This window comes from Phocoena phocoena, chromosome 4, assembly GCF_963924675.1.
Source record: "Phocoena phocoena chromosome 4, mPhoPho1.1, whole genome shotgun sequence".
Lineage (NCBI taxonomy): Eukaryota > Metazoa > Chordata > Mammalia > Artiodactyla > Phocoenidae > Phocoena > Phocoena phocoena.
In genome coordinates this window covers 77671385-77682131 of record NC_089222.1, presented here as the reverse complement: position 1 = coordinate 77682131, position 10747 = coordinate 77671385, and the positions used below count along the sequence as shown (strand labels likewise).

General features: G+C 49.9%; 1 protein-coding gene across 1 annotated transcript in view; it reads left to right on the top strand.

Moving 5' to 3' along the window:
* Positions 1 to 1236: 1236 nt before the first annotated feature.
* The window catches only part of PDIA5 (protein disulfide isomerase family A member 5), a 92781-nt gene continuing 83270 nt past the window's right edge, over positions 1237 to 10747 (top strand). The window contains exon 1 of the mRNA XM_065876366.1: positions 1237 to 1377. Coding sequence (XP_065732438.1) covers positions 1330 to 1377 — 48 coding nt within the window. The 5' untranslated portion in view covers positions 1237 to 1329. The remainder of the gene's footprint in view (positions 1378 to 10747) is intronic.

Sequence of the window (10747 nt, the reverse complement as noted above, 5' to 3'; positions counted from 1 at the left end):
TAGGTTTTGAGCTTGGAACCTCCAGACAGTGAGCAAAGGTCTTCCAGCTATAACCTATCAATCCTAGACTGTGCACTTCCTTGTCCATCTCACTACTATATATCTTGAGCCTCAGGATGTAGTAGGTATTTAGTAAAAATTCTTGAATGAATAACTGATTCCACACATGAATGTTTTAGCACAAGGAATGGATTCAATGATGGTTTTTTCTTTTAAAAATTTTTTTATTGAGATAAAGTTCACATAACATAAAAGTAACCATTTTAAAGAGTACAATTCAGTGGCACTTAGTATCTTCACTATGTTGTGCAATCATCGTTTCTGTCTTTTTCCAAAATATTTTCATACTGAGCAGTCACTCCCCAATTCCTCCTCCCCCCAGCCCCAGGCAATCATTACTCTGCTTTCTGTCACTATGAATTTGCCTGTTTCTGGATGGTTCATATAAATGTAATCATACAATATGCATACTTTTGTGTCTGGCTCCATTCTTAGCATAATATTTTCGAGTTTCATCCACATTGCTGCATACATCTGTAGTTCATTCCTTTTAATGACTGAATAATATCCCACTGTATGAATATATCACATTTTGTTTATTCATTTATCTCTCAATAGACACTTGGGTTGTTTCCACCTCTTGGCTATTGTGAATAATGCTGCTATGAACATTTGTGTACAAGTATCTGTTTGAATACCTGTTTTCAAGTCTTTTGCCCAGGAATGGAATTGTTGGGTTATAAGGTCATCTCTGTTCAACTTTTTGAGGAAATGTCAAACTGTTTTCCAACAGCTCAATACAGTTTTCTGAATGAAAAAAAGAAACAGTAGGAGGGAGGCAGGGACGACGGCTTTTCCTATCCTCCACAAGCAGCACCGGACTCTGCCATTTCCAGGCTGTGTGATCTGGGTCATATTAAGTTCTCTGGGCCGCCACCTCATCCTCAAAGTGTGGAAAATAAAACTTACCTGAGCTGAAGGAGATCTTGTTTCTAAAGTTCTAGGCACAGAGCGAGCCCCCCAAATTAACTGCTTTCCCTTACTCTTTGACCCTGACCATGCCGCACTCCACTCAGACTTCTACCTGGCCTGGGGGCCAAGTTCACACCCGCGGACCCCTGCTCAGCCATGCTGCAAACTACAACTCCCAGCACGCACTTCCCCCCGGCAGGCTCTGCCAGCGCGGTGCGCATGCTTTGGCAGACGTGGCACCGGGAACTCGGAGGCGGGGAGCGGCTGGGAAGTGGCGGCGGTGGCTGCCCCCGGCGGAGCTGCGGTCGCGGGAGCCCGAGTGGGGACCAGAACCGGCCGTGGGCAGCTGCGGCGGGGATGGCGCGGGTCGTGCCGGCGTGGTTGCTGCTGCTGCTGGCGGTCTGGGTGAGGCTGTGGCGCTGGGGTCCGGGCCGGGACGGCACGTGCGCCCGGCGAGGGTCCGAGGTCCCTGCTCCCGGCCCTCCTGGGACGTGCGGGGAGATACCGGGCGCCTGGTTGGGGGCGTGCGTGCCGAGCAGGCGGGGACCCGGTGGCTGCGGGGGAGGCAGCGGGGCGGTCGCCGTGCACTCCCAGCGGGGTGCTCCGGGGCTCAAAGGTCGAAAGGAGCCCGGGGTGGGGGACCCCGGGGGCGCTGGGCGATACCTCGCGGGGGTGGGGGGTTTGCGCCGCGGACACAACTTTGCAGGGGCGCAGGTCAGGTGCGGCCGCGGGCTAGGGCCGGACGCCGGCGGCTTGCGGCGGTGCTGTACCCCAGACTCCGGGCCCTGCACCTGTGTGAGTACGGGGTAAGAAGGGGGTGGGTGCTTGCCACCAGCACTGCCGGAAACCTTGTTCTGGAGCCAGCCACCTAGTTCTTGGTTTCGGCTCTGAGCAGCCGCGAACCTCCAGTCACCACGTGGATCTCCGCCAGCCGGCCAGGCTTGGCGGGGCCGGGTGGGGTCACCGCGGGGGAGTTAAGCTCCTTCACCCAACTGAGGCTGGCTGGAACCTCAGCCACTTTCTGGCTTGTGACGCGGCCTATCGTTTAATGTACCTGACTTAATCTTCTCATCCATGAAATGGGGACGCTTTAAATACCACTCTAACAAGGTTGCCAGGAGGGTCGGATGAGAAATCAGAGGACGTAGCTCTAAACTGCAGAACCGTACAGGAGTGGAGAAGGGGTGGGCCAGGGTGATGGGAGTGCAGGCTCTCCGGAGGAGTTTGCTACCCTTGTGGGGTGGGGGAGGAATGCCGCAGGGCATCCCTGAGAGAGGTTGGAATGGGTGTGTCCACAGCACCCAGGGCCCCGGGTTTGGCCTTGGTGTTGCTGTGGGTGTGTGATAGGATAATACGGCCTCCTTCCACACCTCTAGTATAACTTCTGGTCTGCCTTATTTTAGGACAATCTTGGCTCCTTTTTTACCTGAAGTTCCTGAAGGGAACCTCCTGCTGCTGGCACTGTCTCCAACCCAGATTTTACAGGTTTTTTCTTTTGGGTGTGGCGAGGATGCTGGACGAAACGTGAGGAGAAAAAAATGGAGTGTGGCTTGAGTTGCTTTAAATACTTCCATCTCTCAATACCCTGACCTTCTGGGTTCGCCAGTGAGGAGTGGCCCTGTATTTTCTAGTTGTATGAAAATGGGTGGGAAAGGAAGGTCCTTGCCCCTTTAGATCTGACCATTCTCTTGGAGAGAAGCGAGGCTGGAGTGGGGCAGTGTCACTTCCCCGAATCTAGGTGTGTTTGATCTGTTTGTATTCTGTTCCTGCTGCCGGTTGGTCTGGGCTGGTTTCTAGGCCAGGCAGGACTGCTGGACTGTGCACAGGGGGCCATCTCCAGTGCCACCCGCTATCACGTCTTTGCACTTGGGCTGTTTTAGGAGGTCCTACTTTCCTCTCTTCTTCCCCTTTCCTCTCCCTCCTGTGAAAATAAAAGGCTTGAGACTCAGACCAGAAAGAAGTTTCATTCGGCAAACATTTATTTATCAACTCCATTGTTTGGCTGGCACTGGGTTGGATTTTGGGCAGGGAGCAAAACACACATTGTTCCTGCCCTCTGGTGTTGCCCTGCGTTGGGCAGGGGAGTCAGTCCTGTGAGCAGATAAAGACAGAACAGTGAGTGCTGATACTTGAAGTTCTGGGAGCACCCCTGAAGGGGAGCCATACATTAATTTAGAGGGAGGTCACCCATGACTTTCCTAAGGGATGGGTTGAGCCCTCAGGAGGGGCTGTGGGAGTCCTCTAGGCAATTGAGGTCTGCTGATGCCCTCCACCTGGAGGTGTGGAGAGTGGATAGGTTTGCTGAGAGCCCTAGAACCTGGGAGGCCTCAACAAGGAATTGACATCTTCTCCTTTCCCCAAGCCCAAGATTGACTTAGCAGGTGTGAGCCTGAGGTGTAGGGTCAGTGATGAGTGGCGGGTGGACACCAGGGTGGGCCTTTGTAAATATAAACTCTACGTCCATCTGATAAGGGTTCCGAAGCTCCTGGGAGTGGATTGGGTTTCTTTGTCCACTCAGTATTTACTGGGGGCAGATACGCGCAGAGCACTGGGCTGTGACCCAAGAGATACAGAGAAGTGTAAAGGGGTCTACAGAGATTCATGGGCAGGGGTGTACACCCACCACGTTTTTTACAACAGCAAAAATATGGAAGTGGCTTAAAAGCTTAACAGCGGCAGCATGTTTAAATGATTTCTGGCCCTATCCATACCACGGAAAGTAATGTTTATAAAGAATATTGGTAGTTACTACAATGCTGGGTTTATTATCAAAATATGTTATGATGCTATGAAGAATATCTAAGGACATGGAGGAGTATTTGAGTGTGATAACTAGGGGAAAGGCAGGATACAAAACTGAATCCCAGGGTGGCTGAAGATAGCTACAAAAGCGTTTGAGGGATTAGCAGTGCATCAACATGTTTATAGTGATTGTTCTGGAAGGTGGAGGTGTGGGTGACCTTTGCCTACTTCTTTGCTTATGCTTTTTTGGTACTTACCAGGTTTTCTATATGAATGTGCATTAGTTTTTGATCAGAAAAAGTTAGTAAAGGAACTTTTAAAAAAGTTTCTTTGGGGACTCGCAGCCTTCCACACTCTGGGGTGGAAACAGCGCTAGTCAACACTTGGGACAGGTTAGTTCCAGCCCTTCCAGGCTGGGTGTCTCTGCCCTGGGCCTGCGGCTGGGGAGGCCAGGCTGTCCTGTCCCTACCCCTGTAGCCGACTGCCCCTTCCTGCTGTCCCACTCAGCTCCTTCCTGCAGCTGACCCTTCCCCAGGGCCATCCATGCTGATTGTTGTATAGTCTCCATCCAGAGCTCGCTCAGAGTGGAGTAATGTCAGAGCTGGAGAGGACTCAGCCTCACCCAGCTCAAGGGTTCCATCGTCAGGCTGAGGCCTGGAGCTGGGCTGTGATGAAGTTTGCACTGGTTCACGGACAAATTGGAAAAATAACAATGGTGAATGGCTTTTTTTTTTTCGTGATTCCAAATATTTCCGGTTTAAAAACTTCATTTCTCTGACACGGTGTCCATATTGAGGGAGTGCATGTGGGGGGTGGGGTGGGGTGGAGGAGTGGTTTATAATGTCCTTTTGAAAAAAATGAAAGCAGTGATAGTATATTGTGATTTTTTTAAAAGCCTTTAATTGATAAAATTTATTTTAAAATATATAATACACATTATATATTTTTAAACTTATACTTTAAATACATGTTTAAAAATATATCCTGCCAATCTGTGAGCTTCAGAGGTCTGAGAACTACTGACCTAACTCAGCTCCCTGATTTTAAAAGAGAAAAGTGAGGTTTTGAGAGGGAAGGGACTCACCCACTTGAGGCCGCCTAGTTTGTAAAGACAGAGTGGGGATGGGAGCCAGGCCCCTGAATTACACATCAGCGTTCTTCCCCCTCCATCTCTGTCGTGCCAGCTCCCACCTGCTTCCCTCCTCCCAAGCCACTGCTCAGGCCTCTGCCCCAGAGGGTGGCGTGAAGCTCAGAACTTGATGGCACAGTGGGTAGGGGTGCAGGAAGCAGCAGATGTTTGCCCTGTTCTCTCCTGCAGAGCTTTTAATGTACACGTATTTAGGCTCTACACCTCTATATATTTAATAGGCTTTTGTGGGCTGGCATGAGAGCCTAATTGCCATTGATAATGCTGCTTGGAACCTGGAGTGCACTTTTCCCACAGAATTAAACACATTACAGAGGAAGTTTTAAAACAGAACTGGCACACGAGTTGGAATGACTGAGTGCTGTAGGAGTGGCAAACATAGTGCTGTGGATTCGGACCAGGGTCATGCTCTGGGGCACCAAGGGGCCAGAGAAGGGCCGCAGCTCATGCCTCACAAGGAAGGCAGACTCTGAGCTCTGTGACAGCGGGGATCCTCCCTGTCCCAGCACCTCGCCCAGACCTGGCATGCAGTTACCCCCAGTCTGTGTTTGGTTGAAGGAATTAGTGTTGCAGGCAGGGCAGGCAAGACAGAAACGTGGGCAATGAGGAGTGATGGGCTGGGCTGGATGGAAGGGAGGATTTGAGTGTGGGGTTGGGGAAACGAGGCTGGAAAAGTGAATTGGAAAGAATCTTAAATGCCTGACAAAGCTTTTGGGACTTGATTCTTTAGGCAATGGAGAGATATGATGAAAACGGCCCTTTTAATAACAAGAGCAGTTACGCCACAGTGGAGGGTTGGGTTGGAGCGGGAGAGACTGGATTAATTTTCCCAAAACAACACTTTCTTCCTCTTACTTCCTTCTCTGTTATCTACGAGATGTAGTCCAGTGCGATGGTATAGAAAGAACATGGGCTTTTAGCCAGCTAGACACTCAGGAGCTATGTGACCTTGGGCCCTGACTGTTTTCTTGTTGTCAGTGGTGGTAATGATATCCATCTTGCAAAGCTGAAAGGATCAGAAATAATACAGGAAGCACCCAGCACACTGTGTGGCACGTGGACGTGCCCAATAAATAGGAGCCACAGCAGTCACCTCAGATCGTTGGAGAAGGGGCGCCCGGAAGCCAGTGAAGGGCCAGAGCGGGTGTGAGCAGAGGCTGCGAGACACGGCTGGGGGGCCCGTGCAGCCAGGACTCTCCCCGTCACAGTCCCCTGGAGCTGAGCTCCTGATGGCTCCTTGCCCCTCTGCACTGGGCCGCTGCAGAGCCTCTGGATGGGTGTGTGTGTGTGTGTGTGTGTGTGTGTGTGTGTGTGCGCGCGCGCACGCGCACAGGCACGCGTGCATGCGGACAGAGGAACTGAGGATTTAAGTGCTGTGTTTCCCCTTTCTTCTGAAAGTGGATCCTCTCTTGAGAATGGAGATACCAACCACACCGCCTCCCTGGAAGGTATGCCCCAGCTTTGTGGTTTTGTTCTGTGGGGCTCTTGTGTCTCCCTTGGTGATTGTGGTAGGTTTTGGAGGCTAAATGACAGTGGACCAGAGAGTGCGCATGGGGTGTAGGAGAGCCTAAGTTCTCCTACGTTGCGGGACTTCCATGGTTTACTTGCCCCCCACTTCCTTTTCCCCCTAGGGAAACCTGGTGTCCTAGGTTTCAGTGGGAGAGGGAAGGAGCTCTGTTCCTCCTGCCTGGCCCATCCTGTGGCCCTGACCCAGGCCTCTGGCTACCCATTTGACCTGGCAACGAGAATTAGAAGACCCCTGGTACATTTGTAGAGGGCTTTAGAGTTTGCAAAGCATTTCCACATATTTCACACCTGTGTAGTTTTGAGTCCCACATGAGCTGGGTGAAGTAAGCTGGTTGAGTACTGTTACCCCAAAAGAGGGATGAGTAGGCTGACAGAGCAGGAAGAGAGAGACCATTGATGGTCATGGCCTGGAAGGGGAGGACATAGGCAGATGAGTGGGTCGCCTGAATGTTTGAGCAGCCTCCTTGGCAGGTGCTATTTTCTGAAATCGCAGCACCAGCCATTTACCTGGGGAGTCCGTGAACCTTGCCCTTTAGCTCCCTGATGGCCTGAGTAGGGGCCATAGCCAGGCCCTCACTGACCATCCTTCCTGCCCTTCTCATCACCCTCCTGCATGGCTCTAGATAGCTGTCCCCTCTGACCACCTACGTCCAACAGGGCCTCTTTCCACACACCAGTTTATGACCACTTCTAAATGATTAGCTTTGCAGTCATGCAGTGCTGGGGAGTCGGGGTTAAACACTCAGGAGTATGGGATTAGAATAGCCTTTTTGCGTCTTTTTATCCCCCAAGGTCATACTGAGCCCCCAGGTGGATGTGTGCTCTGTTCCCAGATGGCCTGATGGTGAGCTTGTGCCCTGCTTCAGAGTTCCCCACTCCTCACAGCTGGCTGGGGCAGGGGTAGAGAATCCATCGCCCCAAAGAATCCCACCATTTGTCTAACCCCTTGGCTCGAGCAGATGTCTTTAATTTGTGAGCAGATCCTTTAATCCTTCGCGTGGAAAGTATTAATGGGGATCTAGGTCGAGGGCCTTACATTGGGGCTTAAAACATTAGGGTGATCTAGCTTCTGAGCCAAGATGTGGGCTTGGCTGGAAAGCTCTGTTATAGGGCCAAGTAGGGCAGGCTCCCGAGGAACAAGCAGGTTTGCTGTCATCAAGGGGTCTGACCCGCTGGGTCCTGGGCGGAGTGTTGTACATGCTCCTCATTTCAAAGAAACATGGACCACTATCTGCATGTTGCATGTGTCACAGATGTTCATTTATTCCACAGATCTTTCTTTTTTGTTGGTGTTTTGTTTTTAATTAATTAATTAATTTATTTATTTTTGGCTGCATTGGGTCCTCGTTGCTGTGTACGGGCTTTCTCTAGGTGTGGCGAGCGGGGGCTACTCTTCCTTGCGGTGCGCAGGCTTCTCATTGCGTTGACTTCTCTTATCGCGGAGCACGGGTTCTAGACACGCTGGCTTCAGTAGTTGTGGCACGTGGGCTCAGTAGTTGTGGCTCACGGGCTCAACAGCACAGGCTCAGTAGCTGTGGTGCACGGGCTTAGTTGCTCCACTGCATGTGGGATCTTCCCAGACCAGGGCTCCAACCCGTGTCCCCTGCATTGGCAGGCGGATTCTTAACCACTGTGCCAACAGGGAAGCCCCCTTTTTTTTGTTTTTAACAGATACTTCTTGAGAGTATTTTATGAGCCAGACATACTATACCAAAGCATTTGGGACAAAATATAACTAAGATGGACACCATCCCTTCCTCCCATTGCCTAGTGAGAGAGCCACTAATTTATTATTTAATTCAGGTAGTAAGTGCTGGAAGGAGGAAGATAAGGTGGTAAGAGAATGTGTAACAGGGGTCCCTATCCTACTGCAGGGAGTCAGGAAAGGCCTCTCTGAAGACTTATGGACCCTTTCTTAGAAAAATGTTTTTAAATGTATAAAACAGAATGCATAGGATTACGAAAGAAACCAGTGATATTGAAATATAGTTATTAAAATGTAATAAATTGTGACAAAATAGTATGTATTTTTTAAATGCATCATATAAGAAGATCTAGCGGCAAGTTTGATAATTTCTGTAATTTTAAGTAGTGATAAGCATAGACAGTGTTTCAGGATATCTGCAGCAAACCTCTTGTGATGAGAAAATGTGACTTCTGTTGATGGTAAAGTCACAGACACTGCAAGTGCTACTGTAATTAGTTACCTACATTTATAATAAAGGGAAGGCTAAATTTCAGTGAAATTAGTGAAAATAGAGATGTGATATTTCCCCATCCAAATTCATAGACCCCAGCGTAAGGAAAATTATCTCCAAACTTGGAAATAAAAGATGATCTAGTGACTTTCTGATGTCACACTGGAGCATTGTCTAGGAAGCCCACCTCAGCGGCATCCAGTACTTTAGGGAATGTCACTTTGTTTATTATTCCTGAGGACCCATACTCTGTAAAGTTAGAAAGGATGCAAATGATTTCTGTTTGGTAGAGAAGAGAGATCCTTCAGGACATTAACCGGCTTGGTATCTCATTTAGCAATCATATCATACCTGTTTTTCATCCACCACTTGTAAGTTTCTTATAACTACTTCTTTTTTTGGCGGGGGGGAGGGGGGGGCGTGCTGCACGGCTTGCGGGATCTTAGTTCCCCGACTAGGGATTGAACGCAGGCCCCCGGCAGTGGAAGCATGGAGTCTTAACCACTGGGCTGCCAGGGAATTCCCTATAACCTCTTTTTAAAATCTTTTTATTAACCTTTTTCTTCTTATATCCTCTTTTGACCAAGCTTTGTCATTTTAGTGGGTCCCTTATTAATGAGTTAATAACCCTTTGAAATGTGCTCAGTCTTTCTTTGTATGAGAATTGGGTTTTTAACATTTGAGAATTACACTTGACCCTGGTTTAGAGCCGCTGAGTGAGCAGGATGTGAGGGTGTGGCGCTCAGAAAGGAGGTCTGGGCTGAGGATGTTAATTTAGGGGTGCTGCTCAGGTGGGGGACCCCAGGGGAGGGTGTGGGGCAGGAAGAGAAGATGGACTGAGTGAGTGAGCCCTGAGGAACTCCCACATTTGCAGGATGGTGGAGGTGGATTTACAAAGAAGATAGGAAGGGAGACCAAGCGAGTTCTGCCTGGGTTCAAGAGGCTGAGCGAAACGAGAAATGGAGGTGCCCGTTGGGTTATCCATGTGGAGGTCATTGCTGGACCTCCACCAAGAGCCTCTTTGATGGTGGGGGGCTGACAGCTCTGACAATGCTGAGGAGTGGGTAGAAGGCGGGGAGGGAGATGGAACATTCTGGCTGTGAGGGAGAGGGGAGTGGTATGGAGTCCAGGGAGGGGTTTTTTAAAAGATGGAATAATGGCCTTCCAACCTGGCTGTGAATCCAACCGCCTTAGGGAGGTATGCGTAAAAATGGATTCCTGGGCTCTCCAGATCCACGAGGTGATTTTCTTCAAGGGGAAGGCCCAGGGATCTGTATTTCCAAAAAGCTTATACTTATTGCTGTTGTCCAACTACAAACTGGAGACATTTACAAGTTAACATTAATTTTACGTGGTGGACAGTATTTTGCCAGCCAAGGTTGCAGCTTTGGGCTGAGTGGTGTGGCACAACTTCTGCCCATGTTACAAGCCACATACACTAGTGACACTGTGAGGCATCACTTGGCTGAAGCATGTGCCGTTTTTGCGTTTCTCTGCAGGCGTTTAGGAAAGTGTGCACGAGCGGGTAGCAGAGAAGATGGCTCAGGCAGTCATCGAAGCTCTTTCTCGTTGGTTGTGCTCAGTAGCTAGATCGGAAGGGAAAGCAGACTTGCTGGCCTTTCGGGTCTTGTTCTGGGTGGAGCTCTGGGGAGTGGAGAGACCTCGAGGGATACCAGTGGGAAGTGTGCACATTGATGGGCAAAGAGAAGAGCTTCTAATCTGTGCCCAGAAGACCTCTGAGTCCCGGCTCTGCCCTTTTAGACTTCACCCAAGTTGAATTCCTTAAGTTCTTTTTTTTTTTTTTGCGGTATGTGGGCCTCTCACCATTGTGGCCTCTCCCGTTACGGAGCACAGGCTCCGGACGCGCAGGCTCAGCGGCCATGGCTCACGGGCCCAGCCGCTCCGCGGCATGTGGGATCTTCCCGGACCGGGGCACGAACTCACGTCCCCTGCATTGGCAGGCAGACTCTCAACCACTGTGCCACCAGGGAAGCCCTCCTTAAGTTCTTTGAACCTCAGTTTTCACATCTGTAAAGTGGGGATGGTACCACCTCCCACACAGATTGTTTATAGCAGTTTTTCAAACGTTTTTACTGCAACTCCTGGAAGAACAATTTTGCATTTTACATTATAATCAAGTACATATATGTCTATATGAACA